We start from the raw sequence: 27,048 nt of genomic DNA, 5'->3' as shown, positions 1-27,048 counted from the left end.
GAGTCTGACTCAAACTTGTAAAATCTGTAAAATGCTGTCTCTTGCTCCTGAAGACAGTTGAAATAAGACTAAATTATAACACAGATAATTATCAGTATTATAAAATAATAAATGAGTTAATACATACTTAACAGCATCATTTTGTCAATACACTTAGTCTCCAGACTCAATAGTCTGGATTATTCTTGGTTCATTCATTAGAACTTCCAGTTTAAAAAGCTTTAGTCTTCTAAAGTGTTCATCTGCTAAATTTTTTTGGTTTGGATTTATTTTTAGTAAGAATCTTTAAGGAACATCATAAAAATGACAGATCTTTTTTTTAATCCACCAAAAATATGCATTTTAGCATTTAGCTATTTCAGAACAACATATACAAATTCAGGATGAAATTTTACACAGCATTAAATAAGGCAATAAGAATGACTTGCCCTCTTCATCACAGTAATACTACTAAAGATATGTGGATTACTTTACTAAATTGTTTAAATATTAGCATTAATGTTCTTTATTCTTCATTTTATTTTTGGTGTTATTGGGAAGTAGGAGGCCCCTTTTCCCCCGTTTTATTTTGTTTATGGAAGCACAATAAATTCTTTTTTCTTTTGATAATCAGGCCATATTAAGTTCATGCAATATTTAATCTTAAAAGCAAAGAGCCATTGCACAAGAAACATCACATACTTTAGGTGATTAATCTATTAATATATGCTGTTATTTTTATAACTGTAATAGAATTACATGTGTAAAGCAGTTTTTCAAATTTGTCGATGAAAGCTCAGCAATACAACCAGTAGGTGGCCCCAGCCTAACATCTTCCTTACACAGTGGTGCTCTGGTTTGCTGGATTGGTGGAAAAGCTCTTGCTAGAACATTCAGTGCACTGAAGTGTAAGAAAATAAGGATCAGAATGATGGATAAAGACTTTATTCATAGCTGCCCAAATTATTGGGTACTGTTCTATAAAGCTGGGAACGAAGTGAACATTAAACTGAACATTTAAGGAGATTTGACTTAGCACAAATGAAAACAAGTACGAGAAGAAAGTGCCTTTTCTCACAGGTGGTAATGCACACAGAAGGAAAATTTGAAGTGAAATTTAGAACATTTAAAATTCTGTAGGGAGTAAAGTCTGTACAAGTGAGAAGCTGAGGTGGAGATTGGATCCTGCTAAAAGCAGGATAAGAATTAATCTGTAATTTCCTTCAATATTGCTATTGGAAAAAAACATTTCTCTTGCTATTTAAATTAAGAAAATCACAGGACTCAACAAAGTTTTCCAGCAGTAATATTTTAAGAATTGAATTCTACTGGGTAATAAAATGAAGGAAGGATTTTATTGTGACCAAAGCACCTACCAGGGATTTATAAATGCAGGTGGTGCGTAGCAGCACCACAGATTTTCAGGCGATCTTTATGAAATAATTTATTCAAGCACGTATATTAACATGGAAATAGAAATGAAATTCATAAGGAACAAAAAGTGTATGTGACAATAATATTGTGCTGTAGAAAAAGCAAGCATCAGGGGAAAGTTGCTCAACTGGATGTGCAGTTTCTTTATCTGATTGAGCTTGTTTATACACTAGTTCTGTGAACTGTTCAGTACCTAGTGAATACATATGTTGGGGTATGTTTGGGTAATTGGAGCATGTATCTGTTAAACCTACAAACTTTGAATTGAGAGATTTAGCAGTTTAAACACATGAGGGAACTAGAAAGTCCCAATAAAATGTAATACAAAATAAAGTGTATTCATGGATCCATTCATGCTGTTTTAGATGGAAACAAAGGAAGTATAGCCATAATTATTCACTGACTTTGGATGCCTTGGACCATAGCCTTGCCTATTTCAAGGTATGAAATACCATGCCTTGGTATTTCATAGTAGTTCATAACTTTAGATTGTTTATAGTCCTCTAGAATTAAGTTCCAGGAGTACTAAAAGAGGAAAGAAGGATCTCAGTCAGTTTGGTTTAGATGAAGAGCAGGTATCCTAAAGCTCAACTTCTGACTGTGGATAGCTGCAATTCTTTTATGATCTAAAGTGTATGAAATGTTAAATTACAACAACGAGATTTTAAAATTCCACAACCCAAGCTGGGAGGATTTAAAACAGGTTATGGAAAATGAGGAAAACAGAATTAATGACAATTTTTAAAAATAATGTTTTAAATTATTCCAGTATGGTCTTGGATTTTATAGAGAAAGAGAAGTTTGAATTTTTCTTGGCGGTACTCAAATTCCTTAATCTGACAACTTTTCTGTAAGTCCTACCTTATTCATTATATCAAATTACTCATCTAAAGCAAATGAGGGATTGGCTACCTCACATTTAGTGTCTTCTTCAGCACAAACTGTTCACTTATTCCAAGATCAAAGTGAGATGGGAATCTTCTAAAAAAATCCCTCTCATTAAATGACCTGAAAAGATATTCATACAACTGACATTAATTAACATAATAAAAGCAATCTCAGATATTTCTAATCTCCTGAATGAGTCACTGATATTCTCTTAACGCAGCCTTTCTTTGGCATGAGTTTTTTTTGAATGTGGAATCACAAAGAAGCAAATGCAGAATTTAATTTATAAAGTTTTCCTATTCCTGGATCATTCCAGATTTTCAAACACTAATTATGAAGAACAGAATTCAATATTTTAACTAATATTAAGTACTGTAGCCAAGGGCATTTCAATATTTTAATATTACAGCTTGTTTCAGTGACACTAGTGGATCTCAGCTGCTTTGAACATACTGCAGAAAATACTATATAGAAATGTGACTATTTTAGTTCTAGAATACATCAGACATTAATTTATATTTTTAATTATTTTTTTCCTGTGACTTAATATTTTAATTATTTTGCATATTTTCATTTTTATCTATTTATATATGATGTTTTTATATTTATGTTTTATGTATTTATATATATTATTTTAATATTTTGCATATTTTATAAGTTCAACTACACAACAAATAAAGTGTGGATTTTTTTTTTCAGTACTGTACTGGCCCAGTTTGACATGTAACTTCCCTAGCTGCTGGTTTTTTTTGTTTCCTGTCGCAATATTTTTATGTGTGTCTGCATTACCTTTCTTTTGTTTTTTGTCTCTTAAAAAACACAGCTTAAAAAAAGTTTTATTATCAGGCCTATTTTTAAAAATTACTTTTAGTTATACATCATGTTAACTCCATGTGTGTTGACTGCTTTATAAAAACAAAAATCATAGGCAAAGCCCAGCCACTGTACGGAAGAAATAAAAAAAATACTTGGAAAAATAATGGAACAGCTAATATGAAACTAATCAATAAATGATTAAAAGTGAATAGCAGAATTAATGCAAATTCATTTGTGTTTATGGAAAGTAATCTGTATTGGGTCTGGCTGAGATAGAGTTTATTTTTCCACAGCAGTCACACGTGTGCTTTGGCTACTGCTGAGCTGCACAAACTTTAGCTTTTCTTTTTTTTTTTGCTTTGGTAAACGGTCTTATCTCAAGCTACTAATTGTTTCCCATTGTATTTTCTCTGCCCTGTCACCCAGGGAGTAGCTTGGTGGGCACCTGGCTTCTGGCAAGATCAACCCACTGTATACTCCTATCAAACCATCTTCACATTATATTTTCTGTAATACTGGTTGCTAAAAGGATGAAGAAAATTGGGATGTAGGGATCAATTGAAGCTGTAGACTTCAACAAAATTTTACACCACTATAAATCAGTCTATTTTGTTTTGCAATTGTAGAGCAAAGTAAGTTGAGGGTTTTTTTCATCATGGAGAGCTACTAAAATGAGCCTTATTAGCATGCCTTTGTGCCAGGCATAATATTGGCTTGAGTCTTCCTTTTGTCAGCAGAGGTAGATGTTTTTGCTCCTGGCAGCAAGTGGTAAATACATGCTTTGTTTGGGCTGAGACCTCCCTACGTGCCACTATGTGTAAGTCCTTGTTGTGAGGGTGATAAGGTTGTCCAGGGAACCTGTGGATGCCCCACCTGTGGAAGTGTTAAGGCCAGGCTGAATGAGGCTGGGAGCATCCTGGCCTAGTGGAAGGTGTCCTTATCCATGGCAGGGGTGTTGAACTAAATGGTCGCTAGAGGTCCCTTCTAACCCAGGCCGTTCTGTGATTGCCAAGTGTTGGGCATCAGGTGCCCTCCACACTAGAGTCTCACTTGGGGGTTGAACATGATCAAGCTTGGAACTTTGAGGGGACACTGCTGAGCAACCTGACAAACACTCCATAAACATTCCACTGCAGTTGGTTAGGTGGTGAGGTTGGTCTTCTGCTTGTGGTTTGGCTAAAGATTTACAATTCAAAGACTGTGCACAGGAGGATGTATTTTTCAGGTGCTTCACGTGTAAAGATTTTGGACACAGCCGATGTTTAAATTGGCCACCAGTGTCTTCCTTTTGGGATTGTCAGTTGTAGAGAGATCTTCACGCCAGGGCACCTTTTATATATGGGCTGGCTTCTTGTGAACTGAAATGATCATTTCATGTTGTGACTTCCAGTAGATTTAACTTGCCCTCTAAATTGATCTTCATGGCACAATAATTGCCTTCATGTTTAATTAACTTTTCTTTTATGCTTGTGAATAATTTTATAATGTCCTGTAATGAAATGGCAGAAAGTTGGATACAAGCAAAGTGAAGCAGTCTTAGCCTTTCTGCTTGTGTGTCTGTGGCTTAATTCTCTCTGCCCAAATTGAAGCCCAAACCGATACTGTTTTCTGAAAGGTTTTCAAAGTATATCAGCAGGGAGATATTTTTTTTTCTATCATACATATTCACAGAAGATCAGCATGAGACCTTAATTCCATTTAAGAGAAGACTAAGCAACCTGTTGTCTGAGGATGGCTGTGAACTAAAAATCACTCAATGCCATCATGCTGAGCAACTTAAGTGCTATGAAAAACTGCCATCATTTCTTTTTATCTTCCTGTGATTTTCCAAATTCTTTTTTTTCCTACTAAGTGAAATTTTTTTTGTACTGTGTGTTTAGCAAGAAGGGAAAATTAACTGAAAACAATGTACGTTTGCAAATCCTCAAATGCTTGTTTTTAATCCTCTATATAAAAAACTAGACATTTGACCCAATTTTTACTTAGTGTTGAAAAACCTGGTAAAGTGTCAATGACTTGCTCTGTGCACACTATATTAAAATATCATGCTGACTATGTATGTTGTTTTCAGTGGGTTTTTTTTGTACTCACCTGTCTTTGCTCTTACACGTCAACTTTGTGTCTTAGTATTGCAGAAGCAGTCTTGCAAAAAAAAGGGATGACATGGAAAAGACACCTAGACAGCAAAGAATGGGAAACTGTGGGGTGTTCCACGGCGCAGAAGAAGTACATACTGTAAAGAAATTACTTAGTTATCATTTTAATTTAGCTGAAAAAAACCCCTTTTTCCAAAGCATAGTGTAGTCTAAACTAATATTTTGTTCATGCTCTCTAATTGAAATTTAACATCTTACTGTTACAGTCATGCCACAGCTACATTCTAAGGTGGAGGAAATACCTTCTTCAGAAGACATGAAAGAGTAGTGATATGCTGAAACACATCATATACTATGCTTGCTGAATTGCCTCAGGATTTTTGAATGGATAAATAAAACCCCCAACTTTTTACCAAGAGCTGTCTCAGGGCTTGGGCTTTCATTCAAATCTTACTAAAAAGTGAATTGACTGATACCTGCTTTATCTGTGTTTGTTCTTGTGCCAGCCTTGCCTGTGAGATCAAGTAGTCCCCTGTCCCAGGTGGAACTCCCAGTAAAATTATAGATATCAATCATATTTCCTCTGACTTGGCTTTTCTCAAATCAAATTAGCAAATTTTGCTAATTAAATAAATTTTCAATTAACTGAAATCAAGTTAGTCCACTGTCCTCTTGAATGCCAGGTACTTTGTATTTTAAACATATCCATAGCCTGCTTTCGTAGTTGTTTTTGGTCAGATATGAATTCCTTTTTGTTTTGTTTCAACCAGAATTGACAATCATACTTTCTAAATCATCACTAAAATGCCAGTATGATTTTTTTTTGCTAAGAATTGCTTTGTCCTGGGTTTTATCACACTCCTGGATACTTAATCTGTGACTTATTGTTACAGTCAGTTTTATATCTGGCCAAGTGTTTCAAGTTTCCCATCTACTAAACCCTATTTTAGAGTAGAAATCCTTGTTATTAGTCCTGAGTTCCACAGTGATGTTCCTATTCTATATTTCTGTGTGTTAATTTAATCTTTTGTATTTATGGAGTACCTTGAAAATGATATTCTAAAGGCACCAGATATGCCCACAGGTTTTCTGCATGTTTGTGTCTGATTTTTCCTGTTTCTTTTAAACAGGAAAATCTAGATATGGAAACAACGGGTGAAGAAACAGCTGACAATCCAGGTAGCATTGTAGGCTACTTCTGTTCTAAGTTTGCTTGACTATACCCTAGCCAAAAGCTTCTTATTAAGCAGTTGAGATGGACTGAACTACTGGGTATTTTTCATCTGTTAAAAAAAATCTCTCTTTCTTTTGACATTACAAGCCATACCCACAGATTTTAGGGCAGTACTGGTAAAGAGCTCAAAGGTATTCAGACAAAAAAGGCTCAAACCCCAGTGTTTTTCCAAAACACATGCATGATAAAAGGCTGTGGACAGGTGGGAATACCTGTCATGTAGCGCATTTTGAATATATCATTATTTGCAACAGTACTTAAAGAGTTTAATGTTGTGTGCAGTAATTTCATCATAAGGAAGTGAACCAAAAGGAAAAATGCTTTGCTTTGTTGAGTGATTACCAGATACATTGGAAAGTAGGTTTTAGGCACCTAAAGGCACTTATTAGCTCTTAAGAGCTAATTTCTCACATGGAAACAATTTTTTTTTTAAATGGAAATATATGCATATTTAAATTTCTTACCTTCATTCTGCCAGTAACTTTTCTTAAACATGTGTATCCTGTGCACATTTTATTAATTTTTTCTTTTTGGGATCCTTATTGTTTTCCAGTAAAAAAATGACCTATCCAGTGTTGAAAGAATAGTAATTAAAGAGACTTTATAATCTTACTCATACGTTTAACAGTTTTCCTTAAAAATCAGCTGCATGTTTTTTCACTTTTGTGCACTGATTAACCCTGCCTGCCTTGAAACTTCCCCTGAACATGGAGATGGGTGATACACATCCTGTTTTCTGCCTCTGACTATCCTGCTTTAACTTGTTTGTGACATTATTCTAAATTCTTTGCTTTCAGCAGAGCCTAAAAAATGTGAGACAGATTCTTCAGTCCAATCTTCATCTGTCTCGGAGAAAAAGTCATGCAAAAGGAATAAAAGGTTTGTGTATGGCTGATAGTTTTTGCTTCTCAGTAGTTTCTCAGTAACGCTTTCAATGAATTTTGGACTGGTGGCAACTACAGATAAATGTTATGATTATTATTGTGGTAGTCTGAGAATATAAAGTAAACAAACACTGGCAGGGGTAGGCCATTATTTTTACTAGCCATCAGATCTTATTTGAAAATGCAGTATTTATGGTCACTGATAAGGTGATGATAAGGGTTGTGGCTGAGACTGCGTAACTGAAATTTATCTGTTCTGTAACTGAAGCCAGACTCTCCCTCTGAAAACCTTAGACTATCTAATTTTGAGAGATGAAAGTTATTTTCTTAAAATTAAAGACAGTTTACTTAGAGGGAGAGTCTGTGTGGAAGTTTTAATGGGTTGTTTTTTTTTAATATCATTCAAACACTGATTCTGATGTCTCTTCGGAATCAGTTAATGTTTCTGTATGAAACTATCCTTAAACCAGAAAAATGTTAAATGAAATCCTAATTTATGTATTGCAATAGTAATGACAAAGGAGTGTCAAATCATGTAAAGAGAGCATGGGGAGTGCCTTCCCTTGCTAGATAGGAACACTTTGTTTAGTATCCTGGAAAGCCGACGATTATGTAAAGAAGGGGTTTTGAAGTCAAATTTTTAAATAAGTTTAAAATGTTTCACAGCGTGGCTGCCTAATGCTAAGTGAAATCATTTTGTGTGTGATTTGTGTGTCAGAGAGAGAGACTGGACAAAAGGAGTAACTTGATTAAGAAGTTTCTTTGCACACTAGTGATACATTTTACCTTCCTAAGAAAAATTAAATGTTGTTGTCACAAGGAAAATCACATCATGTGCTTTGAAATCAGATAAAATTTCCAATGGTCTGAAAACTTACTAGATTTCAAAGTAAACTCTGAGATAGCATTCACTTAAATTTTGGTTACTTAAGAGTGCATTTTAATTTTTTGCTTGTTTGAATGTTTGCAGACAGAGATATGGAGTCCCCAGCAGTGATTCCCTTTCCAGTTCTGATGATGATGATGTTGAGGATTTTGAAATACCGAACAAGAAGAGAAATATAAGGAGGTTAATGAAATTAGAGAATAGGGGAGGGAGGAGTGTATCTGGGAGGACTTTGCATATGCCTAACTATGAAGTGTTGCCATCTCCATCTTGTACCCTTTCTAAATTGGGGCAATATTTAATCATACCTGTTGGTATTGACAACTGTACTTGGAGTTTCTAAAACTGGATTTCTGGAACTGACTTTTAATAAGAAATTTGATTTCTAGGTGAGAGTGGGAGGAAATTTAGAGATAGATGCTTTGATGTATTCTCTTGATGTAGAACTTCACTGCTTCTGTGCTTTAGCATTGTTTTTTCAAAACAAAAACCTCTACAAGAGAAAATGTTCTAAGTAGGGGAAATAGATTTTATTACTTAACAAATGCTCTAGAAATATTAATTTAATAACATTCCAACAAATGAGAGTCTAACAAATTTTCAGCCTGACATCTTTCAGATGTGTATCTTCTGGCACACACATTCCAAAGTTCCCAGGAGTTGTGAGCAGCCTTTATAATATTAACACCCACTAAAATAAGTGTTCTCCTGGGTTGTAACTTTTTGAACGTAAAAGCTAAAACTATTTGAAAGATGTCAGTGTGTTTGAGAAAGGGAGAAATTCTTCCATCATACTAATCAAGGTCAGTGCATGGTTTCCACATATTGTTCTAAGCTTGTATTCCTATATGTGCTGTGTTGACTGGCTTGGCTATTCATAAGTGCTATTGTTAAAATAATTAACTCAATTTAATGTCTGGAGTGACCATTTTCCTTTATCTATTCATAGCCATTAAATGTAAAACACTGGAATGAAGATTTACCTATTTAGGAAGTTCATGCTGATTTATAAGGTCTTCTGCATTCACTTGCTATCATTAGAAAATCAGAAATCTTCCATCTGCATTGTAAGTTAGAAAGCTTACAATGCAGATGTTTTTCCTTAATTCAAATCAGATCTCTTCTGGTCAGCTTTCAGAAGTTTGCCTCAAAGGGGGTTGACAAAGATACCATGAAAATTGGAGGAAGTCTGGGTGGTGTGGAGCACATGCAAATAGATGGTTCAGTAAGTATTTTTGATTCATCGTGGCAGTAAGATGTTTGCAGTATTTATGAAAGCTTCCAGTAATGGGCCATCTACAACTCCCTTGGTTTGCAGTTTTCTCTCAAGCAATCTAGCTTCTCATGTAACCTTACCAAGGCTGAAGCTTTCTTTAACGCACAAAATATGTTCTGTTGACTTTAGGTACAATTTGACGCCGTGGGTGGTCTTTCTGACCACATTTCGTCTTTGAAAGAGATGGTCATTTTTCCATTGCTTTATCCTGAAATCTTTGAGAGATTGAAAATTGAACCTCCAAGGTAACAGATACTGTGTTAATTAAACTCTAAGTTCTAATTTACCTGTTTTCAGGAGAATTCGACTGGGGCACCAATATGTTTTAATGCTCCAAAATTCTCAGCAGTACTGATTTTTTTTTTTTTTTTTTAACAGTAGTAAAATGTAATTTAAAAAAAAAATTGGTGGAATCCAGTATATATGTAGATCCAAAGATTTATTGTATGGTGAGACCATCCTTTCAAAATGTCTTGCCTTTCAAAGGCGGAGTTGGGGATTTTTTCTTTAAAGCTCTATATGGAAGTGGACTTGATTGGTTTGTAAGCAGGAAATACTTTCTACTTGAAGTCAAATGTTTATTTAGCAAAAGTCCACTTGTCTCTGCCACCAGCTCTTTTTTTTTTTTTTTAAGTTCTCAGGTATCAGTTTTACAACTGATAGGATATACAACTCGAAACTTCTAGTGTTTGTTTTGCTTGAGCTAAAATAAAAGTCTGTCCTCTTTGTACACAGCTAAGTGGCTTCTGTGTTCAAAAAAGATTTAAAAATCAGTGATTTAATTGTTAGCTTTATATATTCTTGGTCAACAAAACTCAGTCATGGCATATTGAACTAGGACCTAAAATTCTTTGCCTTCAGTAACTTCAAAAGTATTTCAAAATAGAAAGAAAATATTTCTGTGCTTTGCTTCTTAATTCATCGAAATTCTTTTTTTGAAGCAGCAGTGTACTGGCTTTTCTAGTTGATGTAAATGCAGAAATGCAGGATATCTTTCCAGCTTTAGAATACTTCTTCCTTTATTACCAGCAAAGGGAATTCCAGTAACTCAAAGCTTTTCAAAGGACAATCAAATGTTTTACTATAAAATCTTGCCTTATGTGTAAACAAGAATGAATATGGAGTACATAATTGAAAAATGAATAATTCCTAAGTTAGCCTAGTCTCAGATTCTGCACTGGAAGCTTGCTCTTGTTTGGCTCCAGTCACCCCAGCTGGATTGTCAGAAGTTTTGAAAGTGTCTTTTTGGAATGCTGCAAGTTTGTAATCAAGGTTTTGTACTTCTGCATTATCCTCTTTACTGATTTGGTTTGCTGCCTTGAAGAACTGTGTAGGAAAACTTTTGACTTTGCTCATACTTCAGTTGTTGCTGCTATCTTATCCATGAGGTGTTTTGTTTAGGAGAGCAGAGTTGTGTGTTTTAAGGATGGGGTTTGTAATAGGTGCTTTTCCATGTGTTTTTCCTACGTGAATTTTTTTTAATTTATTTTTTTTTAAATTGCAGAGGCTGTCTATTCTATGGCCCTCCAGGGACGGGAAAGACACTGCTTGCTCGTGCACTTGCTAATGAATGCAGTCAAGGTAACACGAGAGTAACCTTTTTTATGAAAAAAGGTGCTGAGTGCCTGAGTAAATGGATAGGAGAATCTGAACGACAGCTTCGTTTATTATTTGAGCAGGTAAGGTTGAAATGTGCCGTGTGTTCTGAGTTGGAATTAATATTCTATGGTCTACAACATGTTTTTTCAGCTCTTTTCACTGAAATGGGATTGCCACTGTTTCCTTTTTCAGTGAAGTTTTAGAGGCTTGAGATCTTGAGATGTATTTGGAAAGGTCTGTAAAGGAAATAAGAAAATCCCGCAAAGCACCACCACTACTACCCCCTCTTCCCCAAAACAACAAACCCAAAAACCTCCCAAAAATTCTCAAAAAACATTTCAAGAAGTAAGAGGGGGTGGCTTAAGATTAGAGGGAAAGAGATGCAAGCTGAAGGCATGGTCATTTAGACTGGTAACAGAAGGTTGCTTCCAGAACCTGTAACTCAGCTGAGTCCTGTCTCTATTCTTGTGGTTGCCAGGTAGATGTCAAAACTACTGGTGTGGTTTGTTTCTTGTCACCCAGTCTCCTTGGGTTGACATTAGGCTGCTGTCTTCAGTTACTCTTGCCACTTTACTCTGTTAGCTCAATTAACAGAGTCTGAAAAATCTAGTTAGTGCCTTTCCAACCATGATCTTTTTTCATGTATTTTCTCTTCAAATAGGGCTGTTTTCTTGATGTTAGTATTCCTGTGTTTTCATTGTAGGCCTACAATATGCGACCTTCAATTATTTTCTTTGATGAGATTGATGCTTTGGCTCCTGTACGGTCTGATAAACAAGACCAAATTCATAGGTAGAACATGTTTTATATTTACATAGAAGCTGCTTGATCTTTGTGAAAAAAAAGATGGCAATTTATTTAACTTCAAGTGATGTATTCATTTTTCTTGAAAATTAGTAATTCCATGTAATTGAATCTCAGAGATTTTTAAACAGTAATTGAAAACAATTTGCTGAGCTTGATATCAGCGAAAGGTCTGTATTACCTTGTCTGTATTTTATTATGACTTAAAATGAGTCTTCTGCTGAACAGCATCTCATCAATAAAAACTTGTCCTTTTTGAGTGATCATTGGACAAGGTTATGTGTAACTGAAGAAAATTTATTAAGCCAGTAAATGAAAACCATATTTTTCTGTTAGCTCTGTTGTGGGGACACTTCTGTCGCTTATGGATGGCTTAGCCAGCAGAGGAGAGGTTGTGGTAATAGGAGCCACCAACAGACTGGATTCTATAGATCCTGCTTTACGAAGACCTGGGCGCTTTGAACGAGAATTCCGCTTCAGTTTGCCAAACAAAGAGGTCAGAACTTCCTCTCAGCCTTAGGCTTATGTTGCAAAGTCCATCTTTCAAACAAACCTCTGTAATACAGCAGCATTGTGCAGCAGCACAAGTCTCCATCCATAGTGTACAGCTTGGACAAAAGCTGTAGGGACACAAAAGGGATATCTGGAGAAATTGCACTGTACTGTGCATGGCAGACCTGGCACTGAATATATATGATTAGGGTGATTTCAGTAAGTAGTTAATTCTCTAGTTAGCTTTGATTTCTCTGTGACTGGTGAAGAAAATGAGATGTTGATAACTGAAATGTTTAAGAATGAATGGGTATATTAATTAGTTATAAACTACCCCTATAGCATCTTGAAAATAAAAGAAAGGGTGAGAGAATTCCTCCTTGGTAGCAAAAACTTTGATCAAGGCAAATGTTAGAGCAAATTAAGTATGTTGGGATCTTACTGGAAGTTATTGACAGGGACTTGGATAAAGATGTGAAGGATACTGCACAGGTGCAGGGCTTGGGAAGCTTCTAGTTCAATAACAATAGTTAAGCAATATAAAAATGGATATTTAGCAACCAAAAAATATTGAAGGGGGTAAGATAGCATGCAAAACTGAAGACCTCTTTTTTGTATTTTCTCTTTGGTTGTCTCTGATATTTCTTATCCTGCTTGGAAAAAGGATAAAAAAGCTTATTGAAATGAAAGCTGGTAAAAGTGCACAAAAGTTTTTCTCCAATATTCATCTACTCTCAGGAGCAGTAGATCAGGTGTCATTAAAAAGATACAATACATGATTCCCTACTATGGTAGAGTTCTAGAAATCTGCTGTACTTAATCTCTGTACCAAGAAATACTTCAAGAAATTTTGCTAAATTTGAGAGATTTTTCTTTGATGAAAAAAAATCTCTGTTTGCCGATAAGGATTTTGCAATGCTTTTTTTATAATCATTAGGTCTCAAATGTGGAAAAACTCACTTTTATGGAAAATGTAAATGCCTTTCATTTTACTGCAGCCTCCAGCAAGAGTTTAATGTAACAAGTTCAGAAGCAGACAGTGTATTAGTAACTGACCTTTAAAATACTAAAAGATTAAGCAGATAAGGAAAATATATGTATTGGTAGACAGGGTTTTGTGGGTTTGTGTTGTCATTGTTCTTTTAAGAGAAAACTTAGAGCAAGCTGACATGCAACTCTTTTCAGGCAAGAAAAGAAATTTTCAAAATTCACACGCGCGACTGGAACCCAAAGCCGTCAGACAACTTACTTGAAGTGCTGGCTGAAGAATGTGTTGGTGAGTTTGAAAACAGTGTGGGTTACAACATGTGACTTGAGTCCTAGGGAACCTGAGCTTGTACCAGGCAGTACTCAAGCTCTTGTACCTTGTGGCAGATAGAGGCAGTGAGAAGGCATTTGGCATGTGAGAAAATTTAGGCACAGCTTTCAATTTTCTTTTTGTCTCTCAAAACATTGAATGGGTTTGGGACGTCTTTCCCAGGGACAAAGTTTTGACCAGCAGGCTGCTGCCTAAGTGCAGGATATCAGGCTGTGAGTCACGTAACAGAATTTTCCTGTTCTGTGTAACTCAGTACAGTAACTCTTTAAATTATCTGTTAGCCTGGCAATTTTTGGCTGCATGAAATCTTTCAGTGTTGCACTTTAGAAGTAATTGAATTCTGTTTTGAGATTGACATAACATTTGATTCTTGTTTTGTTTATTAGGATACTGTGGTGCTGATATTAAAGCCTTATGTGCTGAAACTGGTCTCTGTGCTCTGCGGCATCGCTATCCTCAGCTATATCAAAGCAGAGAGAGACTGCAGATAAACATGGATTCAGTTAAAATAAAAGCAAATTATTTTTCCATGGCCATGATGAAGACTGTTCCAGCTTCACAGAGGGTTGTGCCTTCTCCTGGGAGAGCTCTATCAGCTATTTCAAAGCCACTGTTAGAAAACACATTGGAAAGGATTTTACAAACCTTGCAGAGAGTATTTCCCCACGCAGAGCTTGCACTAAAGAGGGATCAACATCAAGGTATAACATCTACATCCACTTGTTTAAAAATCTGCCAGAGCAAAAGCTTGTGATCTGTCCAATCAACATACACAAATGTACTCAGCTGAACTGGCAGCACAATTTTATACTTCATGCATGCACAGTGCAGAGTGGGAGCTGTGAGTGACTTGCAAAGGCAGTCAAGAACTGTGCATTCTTTGCTGGAGCACCCTATTTCTGACAGGAGCTAACACCACATCTATCACTTGCAGAGAGGAATCTTTAAATTATTAGCACCTCTTTTCGAATAAATGCTTAAAGCAGGAGAAAAGTGTCTGGGGAACTACAAAAGTTGCTCATAACCATCTTTATTTTAAAGAGAAAACCTCAAAAGTTTTTGTTAACAGAGAGGTAACACACCCAATGCAAATCATGGGACATAGGACAGCTTTGTAGAGACTTGTACATTCTCCTTTGATTTGTGGTAGAATGAACTCTTCAGAAAACAGCATTCAAATGAAGAAATACAAGAGAATTGTTTTGCAGCACTGGTTTTGAAGATGTATTAATGCAAGAGACAGATGGACTATACAGGAAAATTAACAAACCTCTCTTCTCTTTAAATCCTATTTTAGGAAATTATGTGGTTGACAGTGATGAGGAGTCACCATCAATCTCTGAAGAGAAGCCGAATCATGAAACACCTGATTGCAAAAAGGCAGAATTCCGCAATTTCAGCAGGTACATTTGTCCCTGTTATGGCTCCGTTAAAGATGGCTGAGTGTGTAAACTGTTTTGGTGTGAAGGATGCTAGATGAAGGATTTGAAAGTGTGTTTGGGGGGGTGATAAATATTTGCCAGACTTAAGTGTTAAGGTTCAACTGGTTACTTCTGTTCTGAGTACACTTCCCTGACCCATCAGACTGAACTGTTGTGTGGGTATTTGGCTGGACAGTCCCACTGTGGGATTTAAGAGCTATTACTTAACCCAGCCAAAAGAGTAGCAGATACGTTGGAGACTGGCAGGATTTCTTGCAGAGGCAGAGTACTAGTTTGTGAGAAAATAGGCTTTGATAGTCTTCCTGTTCATGAAACAGTTTATAATTTTGTGGAATAGGGAGAGTATTTACAAAACAAAGTGCATAGGAAAAAGCTTTAATGTCTGTTTTCCTATTCATCACTCATTTTTAAACTAGTTTTCTTCTTCTTATTGCTGTAGAAATCCTCGTGACCATCCAACATCTTACAGGCCACGGTTCTTACTAATTGAAGAGCCAGGATCTGGGCAAGCTTCTGATTTGGCAGCTGCAGTAATACATTCTCTGGAAAAGTTTCCAATTTATACACTAGATACACCAACTTTGTTTGCTAGCACATCACCAGATGAAACATGTGTACAGGTAGCTTTTTTTCTCATTAATCTCATAGGATTAGTGTATAAACTAGTGAAGGAAGCAAAAATCATTGTCAATATTTAAGTGTCCTGATTTAAATGTGCAGCTTTGTTTACTTTTATCTAAAAATCCACTTTTCTGATGGAATGATGCCACGTAAGGATTTTATACATTTTTCCATTTGAAATATAACAGGGAGAATATTACTAGCAGCTCAGGAAGATGGGAAGTGCTGCTAATAAACTACTCTATGTGGCAAGAAATCCTTCAGGTATCATGTGGGATTTAGAAAGTTGTTTTTGTTACTTCTAAAGACTCTGTGCTACCAGTAGGTGGCTCTGCATCCACCTCACAGCATGTCAATGCATATTCTGTAGTCTCTTTTTTAATTGTGTTTGTAGGGCAGACAAGGTTTTGAGGAAAATAATTCTTTTGTTTGGTTGGTTTGGTTTTTTTTTTTTTTTTACATATACATTTACAGCTTTTACTGATGCAGTACTTGCAGCAAAAGTGTTAAAATTCATGGAGTACTTAGATTTGACTTATGTTGAGTTTTCATTAACTAGGAAAAGGAAATATAAGCAGTTTAGTGCTGTTTTGCTTATTTACTTTTGGGCAGTAAACCCACTTAGTTTTTTGGCATCACTGCATTAAAATATTTTGATCTCTAGTAGCAGCATTTGAGAGCTGTACATGTTAGAGCAGACATATTATGTGACTGGATACTCATTTGTCACATAGAAGGAGCAAGTCCTTTGCAGATTGTTAATCTGAAATGTTGCACGGAGACATTTGTTGTGTGAAAGGACTGTTCCACTCCCTTCATGCCGTAGATATGTGTTGTCTTCTGTGATTGAGGTGCCATCTGTTGGCAGTGGCTTGTGGTTTTCCAAAGCCCACCTTTGGTAATGAGAGGCAGTGAGTGATTTAGCTCTTCAGACAGTCTAAGGACTGGTTACCTCTTAGAAAATGTGCTTGAAGTTATGAATTATAGCCAGGCATCTTATGCTGTATTAACCCTCATCTTTTCACATAGGCATTTGTTTGCTCAGACTGTGCTTCAGGGTGTGTGTCCCTACTGAACTGAAAATAGTGTCGATGCAGCTGTGTAGTGATTTCTCCAAGCAATTACACCTTTCTGAAGGGTTAGCTTTGGTTTTTTTTCAGGCACACTACTACATTAGCTGAGTTCAAAGGCTCTTTAGGAGTTACCTTATACCTCAGTAGTTTTGAAATCAGGCCGAGATTCAGGTCTGTTTCTGTCTGCATAAAAATGTCTACATTTGAATCAAAGTGAAAATTTTACCTGATTATTATGGACTCATTTATTGATCTGTCTTGATGTCTTGCCTTTATACCTCCTATTTCATAATATAATTTGAGTGATTTGTAGTTCTTTAGTAGTCTGTTCTACATGATGTAGTTTTCTTATCCAAGCTTTCATTTTACCAGTTGATGCGAGAAGCTCAAAGATCAGCACCGAGTATCCTATATGTCCCACAAATTCCCTCATGGTGGGACACTGTTGGACCTACACTGAGATCTGTTTTTATAGCACTACTGCAGAGCATCCCAAGGTTTACTCCAGTTTTACTCCTTGCAACATCTAATGTACAACTGAGAGATCTCCCAGAAGAGGTATTTCAGTAAATAGTATTCTTCCTTCGTTACTCAATTTCTTGTTAATTTATAACTCCCTGAAGCATTAGAGTTACATGCCACTCTTAAGCAAATTCAAAGTTATTACTCAGGCATCCAAACCCAGTCCCTTAAAACTTGCTAAGACTAAACAATGCTGAAAGCATTTGCCTAAAGTGTTTTCTGAGTAGAGTTTGACTTTGACCCAACTTTGTTGCCCTTCTCACATACTCAAGTTTATTAGACAGATGTATGGACTTGCTTCATACAATGATTTTCATGGCTTTAAGATGGTTAGGTGTGTCCTTTGTGAAGAATGTGGTGCTTGAAAGGTAGCTAGGAAAAAATCCTTGTTTTTCTGAAAACATTTTATCTGAAAAGTCAAGAGGTATTTTTGCTGAAAAAATAGAGAGGTCACATTGTTAATGATGGAATGTAATTTCAAATTTAAATTATATTTTAATAAATTGAATTACTTTATTCATCTGGGTGAAAATGTAACAAATTAGAAAGCTAAGATGCTGTTTAAGCAACTTGGAAATAAATTTTTAGGTGTATTCTTTAACAAAATTCTTCAAGAGGACATGCTGAGCTTTGTAGACATGTGACAGTGTGCATTAAAGGAAGGTGTTCAAAATGTGACTGTGTTGCTCTGATTGTTTTGTCTCAGTAACAGATGTTTTCATACTGTTAATAAGTGCCTTTTAAAACAAGGATTGAAATCCCTTCCATACTTTCTGGTGGTAGAAATTGAAAAATGGAACACAATTGGAAGTATTCAAATTGAGACACTTCATTTAAATTAATTAAAAATAAAATTAGAGAAGGCCCAAACACCTTTGTAGCTGCCATAAAGATTCAAGCCAGAGGACAGCAAGGCACATAAATGCAAAATAAGCATCCTTGAGGGTGGTGAATCCCCAGTCATCCTTTTCTCAGTTGTTTAGCACACAGTTTCTTCCTGGAACGTAAAATCTAGAAGGTGATCCTTAGAGAAGGCATTTTGAATTGCTGTGCTATAAAAACCCAGTCTTTTAAGGCCACAAAGATAACTTTTCATTCATAGTCTTATCCAGATAAGTAGTCAGTTTAATTCAGAGAGGTACTCATCTTTTTTGGAACAGAATATAAGAAGCTTGCATGGCCCTCTATAACTGAAATATATTTTCTCTTCATGTTTTAGATAAAAGCATTGTTTAATAATGAATATGAAGAAGTTTTCAGAATCCCCCGTCCTACCTGTGTTGAGAGAAGACATTTTTTTGAGGACTTAGTTATGAAGCAAGCTGCTCAACCTCCTGCATTAAAAAACAAGACAAGTGAGAAGATATTCTACATATAAAACTTTACTAACTCTAGATAAACCACTAATACAGTATATGCTTTGGTGATAATTTTCTATCAATCATTTTTAATGTGCTTGTGTATGAGTACCATCAATTAACTTCAATTTTCTGATTCAATTAAGCTTGCCAGCCTTTGGAAGTCCTGCCTGTAGCACCATCACCACCACCTCGAAAGCTGACAGAAGAAGAAATCAGACAGATAGAAGAGCAGGAAGAGGATACATTGTGTGAACTTAGGATTTATTTAAGAGATGTGGCTGAAAGACTTGTCATTGACAAACGTTTCAAAGCATTTACAAAGCCCATTGACCCAGAGGAGGTTATTATTGACTTATAATACCATTATAACTGTGTGTATTCATAATTCCTCTGTGTTTATGTTTCTTGGTGGTTTTGTGCTCTTTCTTGGAAGGTTTATCTTTGGTGCTAGGACTGTACTATTCTAATTTTCCAAGAAGGAAGTGAATTTTGCTTTTACTTGACTCCTTGAGGTTCTCAAATGTTTATTATTTGAGTATTCATTGAGAGCAATATGTTCTTTCTAAAAGGTCTTTAAAACTTTAGATTATTTTAGTTAGAAGTGATCTACAAGGATGATCTAGTCCAAGTGCCAGTTACACCAAATGTCAACACAATTTGCCTGTGGAAGGGCTTGGATACATAGATGTGGTACAGCACTAAAAAGCAGAGAGATCACTTTATATTTTCAAAAAGTACGTATAGAGCCATTTAAATAAAGTCTAAAGCTCTTTGATTAATTATCAATAGTTTCTGTGAGAACAGGAGTAGAAGAAGCAGTTTGTCAAATAAATTTTTAGATGCTATTCTCAGTTTCATCTGGGGTTTTCCTCAGTACATAATCAACTATAATGGCTGTATGGTTTTCTTTCTAGCTCCCGTACACTTCCCATTGAATTTATTGAATAAGTCTAAGCTAGGGACATGTACTTCAAAGTCAAGCTGTAGTTTTAAGATAGCTTTGCATTTTGGAAATGTCCCATTCCCCTAAGCATCCACTCACTTGTCTTCTCCTTTCCTTGTAGTTTCCAAGATGTGAATAACCTACTAACACATACAAGATCTCATCTAAAGTAGTCATTAGGCTCGTTTTAAGCTCTGAGTAAAGAAATCAACATCTCTGGGTCCATTTATCTCATTCTAGAGTAGATGTTTAGGACAGGTACTTCAAAGGTGGAAATCCTGCAGATTTTTTCTTACTGCCAACAGCAAAGAAAATCCAAGGTGGTATTACTGAGAAAGGTTTCTCTGCTGTGATTTTCTGAAAGGAAATGAAATGAATCCTGCCAATTCCTCTCTCTGCTCCACACACATACTTCTGACCACCATGCTTCTTCTTCCCCCTCTCCTGGTCTGTCTCTTCAAAGACACCTGAAATACATTTTCAATTTTCAAGGAGCTGATTGGTTATTTTCTGCATCTTTGAGGGTGTTATAAATATTTGGGGCTCTTAAGAACTCCTTTATATGACTTTATGAACATGATTAATTTTTGTGGGTTAAATCTCTGAGCATGCATGTTTAATTTGTAGGCACCCAGTTACAAGGCTGGTATTAAACGTCCGATGGACCTCTCGACAGTTCTCTCTAAGATTGACATGCACCAGTACCTAACTGCAAGAGATTTTCTAAAGGACATCGATCTAATCCGTAGCAATGCTTTAAAGTACAAACCAAACAGAGGGCCTGCAGGTGAGGGTGGATTTTTTAGCCTTAATTTGGAAAAAATTCAGATGTATAAGTTGATAGATTTTATCTGTGAAAATGTAGTAATCCCACAGTGGATATGGGATCAAATAATTTTAGACCACCCCGTTAGATAATTTTAAACAAATCCAGACAGCATTTCTTGCCAGGTTGTAAATGTTTTAGCATTAGATATATTGTTTGGGCCTGGAATTGTGATAGATGTGTTGATTAGTAACTAGTACTTTTTCTTAAATATTTAACCTTTCTGTTTTTATGCTGAAAATACTGACTAAGATAACCTTTCAGAACCTGCCTATGAAAAAATAGTCTACTATGACTGGTAGAAAATATTCAGTTCTGGCTGTAAAATTTCAGATCACCTGAGGCACAAAGCTTGCATTTTGAGTGATACTGCATATTCCATAGTGAGGCACGAAATGGATGAAGGTTTTGAGCAACGCTGCCAAAGAATTAAAGAATCTCGTAAGGAAAGAGGTACGTTTTTTGGTGCTGATGATTGTAAGACTTGTCTCATGCTTTGTAACCAGCCACACAAGACACAATTCTTTGCCTTGCGGCTGTAAGAAAGCAGACCCAAAGTTTAACAAAAATGGAAGATGCCTGCAGCTCCTGTGGACAGCAGTACCTCCTGCTCTAATGGCAAGTTGCATTTTATTCAGACTTTCTTGGAGAAGATGCTAAAGTCACTGGTACCTTACTTGTTCCTGTGGCCTAAAAGCAGGTTCTTGTTATGCTTGGTTCTTCATGCCAGAGGCATTGAATTTTTCATTATGCTACTTCAAATTGTGGGGTAAATCCTGAGGTAATTCATTCAGTATGGTTATGAATTCAAAATGCACTGGCTGCATGACATTGTAAGAGACTGCCTTGATGGCCCAACTGACATTTAATGGCACCTACATCTTAAAGTCCAAAACATTGTCTGTGGCTGTTTTGAATATTCAGCTAGTTTTCAGTTACTTGAAACAGTGTTTTCCCCTTCCCTGCCTATAATATATCTAATAGAAAACTGATCTCATTAACTTGCAGCCTTTTTTCTAGACACATGTAGGGAGATGGTACTGAAGCTCCTCTGGTTATTTTCTTTGCAAGATGCTGCTGCTGTGTTTTGAAGAAAGAACTGCTTTGGCAATGTTTTGGATTCCTTTTTTTTTTTGGTATCTCTTTGTAGATAAGTTGAAAAGAAAATGGAAAATGAAGGAAGACTCTTCAAGTATCACAGTAAAGAGGGCGAATGTTCAGTTTACATCCTCCCAGGACAGTCCTATGGAAGGACATGAAAATGTACTTCAAGGACAACAGAAGAATGGGACAGAAAATGAAAGTGAGAGAGAGACCCTTGTGGCTAAATCCCCTGTTGAAGAAAAAAGTGTCATGCTTCCTGAATGTTCAGACTTAAGAGAGGAGAGTGAAATGCCGGATTGCCAAATATCTAAAACTTCTGAAGATGCGGTTTTGAATGGTAAGTGAAAGGTCAAACAGGTAATTTAGCTCCTTTTGGTTCTTGAGGAGGGTTACACTATTTATTAGGTTTTAGCCTTCCTGAATTTCATTTTGTTGGTTCTTTTGTCTCTCTCTCAAATCAACATACAGTGTTCCTTGCATAATGATGCTGCTTCTCTAGTTATGCTGGCTACAGTCATGGTTTTGTGCAGTGGCTGGTTTTCTTTGATTCTGCAGATTGTTTTTCAAATGGTACCAAATGGTACAAGATACTGGTACAAGTATCTTCCCAGTAATAAGCAGCCTAAGTGTAAACTGTACTGCTATACTTAAAGCAGTGTGGACCCAGAGACCTCTGTGGAATAGAAGAATGATGTCCTAATGTTTGAAATGTAAGACGTGTAGATATGTTTCCTAACCTAAAATACTTTTTTTTAAGACCATGTTTGTTTTTTTTTAACTTCAGGTTTACTGTGCAGTGTTGGAGTGACAGCATGAATATTTTTTCTAAGTTTTACCTTGCCTTTTTTCTCTAGTGCTTTTTTTTCATGTCCGAGTTGCTAGTTTTTACGGAGCAAATCTAGAAAGATAGAAGTCAAGCATTTCTCAGTAAAAAAATTGGTAACAGTTCTGTCTCTCTTATTGCAGAGGGCTACTGTTTTCCAAGTACAGGATACTTCACTGATACTGTATCCCAGATAATGAGAAATCCTGATTTAAAAAATGTGTGTAATTCCAGATTCACAAGTACATCATACAACTTATGTGGGACATTCTCAGGTGGATGAGCAACCACGAGTATGTGACGGGAAAGAAAAGAATATTCACACACGGGAGGTGTTTGTGAATTACTCTGAGCTCAGAGTAAGTCTAATTTCAATTTTGTTAATACTGAAGTAGGATGTTTTCTTGCTACCTGTACAGTTGTCAATTAAGTCACTCATTAACCAATGCCAATTCAAACAATTCATAGCTTGAAATAATTCAGCCTGTAGTGACTGTTGTTTCCACAGCTGGTGTAGATGTGTGCTCTTGCTTTTGGTGAACTGAATTTTCAGAGACTGTTCTCTTCCTAATTTCCAATGTAAAAGGGCCTGTTAAATTCTAAGATAGCCCCCTGTCAACCTGCTACTGCTGTTAGCAGTTTTAATGATGGACTGGAGAGATGGGTATTTTGGTTTGCTGTTTACATGTTTTCATTAATTACGAACTAGAAAAGGACCTTGGTTTTAGCAGTGATGACTTTAAACCTGAAATTAGAAAGTTGGCCAAAAGATCTAGATATCAATAGATAAAATACTAACATCTGCTTTTCTCAAATGCTTTCAAAATTCAGTGCCAAAAATTACAGTGTTACACGATTTTTTCAGGTCCCTATAGAATAGAAGTTGTTATCTTGGGGAATAGTTGCAGAAAGGATCAAACATGTGCCTAGCTGCAGGGGGAAAAAGAGGTTCCTTTGCAAGAACTGGAGAGGGTAGAAGAATGACCAGTTCTTCAGGGAATATAGCTGTGAGAAAAAATCAGGAAATTGCTAGATTGAAATCCTGGAGGTTGTTCAAAGCAGAGGAAGCTGCTGTTTGCCTGCCATGATGAGAAAAGAAGTATTATTTGGTTGTTTCCCTTATGTGGGGAGAAAACCCCCTTTGGTAAAAGGGCTCATCAGCACAATTTCTGTCACATTTTTAAGTGTTGATCTGTACTGGGGAGGTTAAATTCACTTTCCAAAATAGCTTCCCAAGGAAGCAAATTTCAGTGGGTTGTGTTGTTCATGTCTGCTTTATATTGAAAGAAGCTACATAGGTTTTTCTAGAATCTGGATGCTAATGAGATGTAATCTGAAGTTATTGTCTACTGACTGGAGAAGTGGTAGGGTAGAGCCTTTACAGATGTTTCTGCTCATATGTTTCAACTGTGAGGAGAGAGCCACAGTCATGAAACACATCTTTCAGACTTGTTTCCTTAACATGAGTGTCACTGGAATTCTGGTACTACTTGTACCAGAGAGCCCCTCCAAAATGGATCTGCTTGGTTTTGTATGGGGTCTTTGTTTGGTTGATTTTGCTTTTTTTCTTGGAAGCTTCTTTTGGATATGTGTTTGATATTCAGCATAGAACTCAAATCTTGCAGTAGCTGATCTAAGGGAGGCTGAGTCTGACAGCAAGCAGTTATGAGGCAGTAATATTTTTGTTTGGTGTGGCTACTCTCTTCAGCTACATTTGTATAGCCTCCCACAACAAACAGCTACTGAGCAGCTCCAGCAGTGCTGCTGCTAGCTTGTTATTAGTGTTGCTTTCCCCAGATTACCACATTCACATCTTTGGTAACACAAGGAACTGTGTGAGAGATTGGTAATTTCCTACAGACTGCTCTGGCAGTTCATCCACTCTTGAGTTGAAAGGTAGGAGCTGACTTATGTTAGTCACAGTACAGATTCAGCTCATGGGTAGAGGTAAGCACCTAAGGATGCTTCTGCTTCCATCTGGCACAGCTCTGTCTGGAAGATCTGTAGGCTTGTTTCTGAAAACACGTTTTCCATGATCCTGTATTGCATTTCTAGTGAAATCCAACCATGGCTTCCCCATGTGTGACAAAATGGATCGTGTCATTCCCTTCTGTTCTTGAAGTAGTTGATTAGCAGATATGACCACTGATGTCATATAGTGATGAGTAAGAAAATACTTTCTGAAATGTAAGCCTTTTCTCTGGAAATTGTGGAATATTAATTTGCTTCCTCCAGTTAAATCTTTTGAGACATGTAATCAGTTTTCTGACATGCCACTTCTATTTAGCAATATAGGAAAGTAGGATGTATCTTGTGCTATTCTGAATTGTAGTTTCCATTTTTTTGCTTCAGCAAGTGCTGGATTTGGTCATTGTTGCAACTGAGAATGTCAGTATATCTCGCATGGAAAGACTATATGCTCTTCTTAGCCAGTGCATTTACCGACATCGGGAAGATGATGACAAAACTGAATTAGTGAAGGTAAATTTTTTGTCTTGTAGCCCTTTCTGTCACATGCTGTTTTACATGAGTGTGCATGGTTTGTTTATGTATGTGTGCACTGTGAACATCACGCTTACTTGGCATTACACTTTACAGCTCAGTTGCCTGTTTCACAAGGCTTTCATTTCAGCCTGGAATAAATTTATCCATATTGCAAAACCATTGTTGTACGTAGCATAATTGTTGGCAGTTTCAGCAGGAAAAGGCTTGAAGACAATGGGTCCACCCACTCAGGCCTCTCAAACCAGTTAACCTCAGTCTGTCAATAGTTTTCTCCAGAAGCCTTTCAGGGGTGGGAGGCTGTGAAAGGAGGGTGCATTTCTCAGTGTGTCGCTTCCACTTTCTCCCCTTGCAGGCAGGCACACATGGTAATGCTTGTATAGTAGTCATTCCATTATTGGAAAGAAATTTATGAAGCATAACAAGAACTCCAGACTTTTTTCTAGTCTCACCAGATTTTCTTTTTAACTAGCATGGCTCAAGCATCTTTAATTTGACAAATGGTGAGTTTTCTGCCTATGATAGTTTGCTAATGAGTCAAATTCTCTAATCTTTGCCTCTAAGAGAGGATTTCTGAGTTGTCAGAACTAGACAGAAATCTTCCACAGGCACCCATGGTCCCAGTTGGGCATTCCCAGTATTGAGTTCATTAAGATATGTTGGATATCCAATCTTCAGCTTCAAGGCCCTTGAATCCATTTGTCTTTCAGATGCTCGTGTCTGAGAATAGATAAAATTCTTTATGCCTCTCAGTCTGCCTTAAAAAAAATGAGCAAGCCTGTTCTCTTTGGCCCTGGTCATCTCAATTTCTTCTTCCACATCTGATAAAGAGTTAGAACAGACTCTCTTCTGATTGTGCAGGCCATTCCTGAAAAATGCACTCACCCTTCTCTCATCTAGCATAATGATGTGGTTTAGTATGAAAAGGGACCTGTTTATGTTATCTCAGTGCTTTTGAGCTTTTGTGACTGGACTTGATTTTTTTGTTTTCTACTTCTACCTTAACCTTAAGAAGCAAACACGGTTCTCTTGCTTGGTTCACACTGTGACTTCTAATTTGTCTTTTTTTCTTGTTAGGCAATGAAGAAAGAAATTTCAACGTTAAGTTATCTGTGATACTTGACTTCAGTATATTCTAATGCTGATGTACTTCTCCCAAATGGAAAAATTATGTTTAGTGTCTCAGTAATTGCAGCAACTATAGAACCAAGACTAGAAGAAAGAAACTTATTTTTCCATATGAAGGAAGCCAGACATAACCTCTGCCCTGACTATGGATCATCCCCTTGCACACTGGGTGAAAGAGCCCACTTCATGACAACAATGTTTTCTTTCCACGGAAACAGCATGAAATTCTTCTAGAGGGTCCTGATTCTGACTCCTGATGTTGTCACAAAGAGTCCAAATATTTTTGTCACTGTAAGATGTGAGAACTGATTTTTTTTTCCTTTCATTTCTTCCTCTTATTTCTAGTGAAGAGAAGTGAGCTGGGAGTTTCTGGGTTCTGCACCTTGGACTCAAAAACCCTGTTTGTGTGTACAGACTGGAGAATGAGGTGCTAAAAGCAGTTGCACCAAAAAGGACCTGGGTCCCGGTTGATGGTTGAATCTGAGTCAGCAGATCCCTGGCAGCCAGGAGGGCCTGACCCTGGGGTGCATCAGGCACAGCATGGCCAACTGAGCAAGGGAGGGGATTGTCCCTCTCTGCTCTGCTCTGGGATGGCCTTATCTTGAGCTGTGTGTGCAGTGTTGGGATCCTCAATATAAAAAAAGACACTAAACTATTAAAGAGTGTCCAAAGGAGAGCAACCAAAATGGTGAAGGGCCTGGAGGGGAAGCTATATGAGGAGCGGCTGAGGTGACTTGGTCTGTTCAGCCTGGAGGACACTTAGGGGGCAGCTCACTTCATTCTACAACTTCCTTGTTAGGGGAAGAGGAGGGGCAGACACTGATCTCTATGGTGACCAGTGGCAGAACCTGAGGGAATGGCCTGAAGTTGTGTCAGGGGAGGTTTAGGTTGGATATTAGGAAAAACTTCTCCACCCAAAGGATGGTTGGGCACTGGAATGGGGTCCCCATGGAAATGGTCACAGCATCAAGCCTGATGAAATTCAAAAAGAGTTTGG

The 27,048-nt window shown here is 36.8% G+C and overlaps 2 protein-coding genes across 2 annotated transcripts; both read left to right on the top strand.

Annotated features, from left to right (window-relative positions):
* Positions 1-10,919: 10,919 nt before the first annotated feature.
* LOC107200666 (ATPase family AAA domain-containing protein 2-like) lies at positions 10,920-19,432 on the top strand. Its single transcript, XM_033519430.1, has 11 exons — positions 10,920-10,924; positions 10,998-11,172; positions 11,796-11,884; positions 12,233-12,392; positions 13,574-13,664; positions 14,093-14,407; positions 15,004-15,109; positions 15,588-15,768; positions 17,215-17,400; positions 18,584-18,719; positions 18,869-19,432. Exons 1-11 carry the CDS (start codon positions 10,920-10,922, stop codon positions 19,081-19,083), a joined length of 1,659 nt encoding a protein of 552 aa, XP_033375321.1. The 3' UTR covers positions 19,084-19,432.
* A 340-nt stretch (positions 19,433-19,772) lies between these two features.
* Positions 19,773-26,612, top strand: LOC117243957 (ATPase family AAA domain-containing protein 2B-like). The gene is made up of 6 exons (XM_033512295.1): positions 19,773-20,455; positions 20,828-20,947; positions 21,645-21,935; positions 22,656-22,780; positions 24,774-24,902; positions 26,001-26,612. The coding sequence occupies exons 1-6, from the start codon at positions 20,329-20,331 to the stop codon at positions 26,037-26,039; spliced, it is 831 nt and encodes a 276-aa protein (XP_033368186.1). The 5' UTR covers positions 19,773-20,328; the 3' UTR covers positions 26,040-26,612.
* Positions 26,613-27,048: the final 436 nt, after the last annotated feature.

The sequence above is a fragment of the Parus major genome, chromosome 2 (assembly GCF_001522545.3).
Source record: "Parus major isolate Abel chromosome 2, Parus_major1.1, whole genome shotgun sequence".
In the NCBI taxonomy this organism is placed as follows: Eukaryota; Metazoa; Chordata; class Aves; order Passeriformes; family Paridae; genus Parus; species Parus major.
The sequence above is the reverse complement of the archived record's forward strand: the minus strand, read 5'-3'. Positions and strand labels throughout refer to the sequence as shown.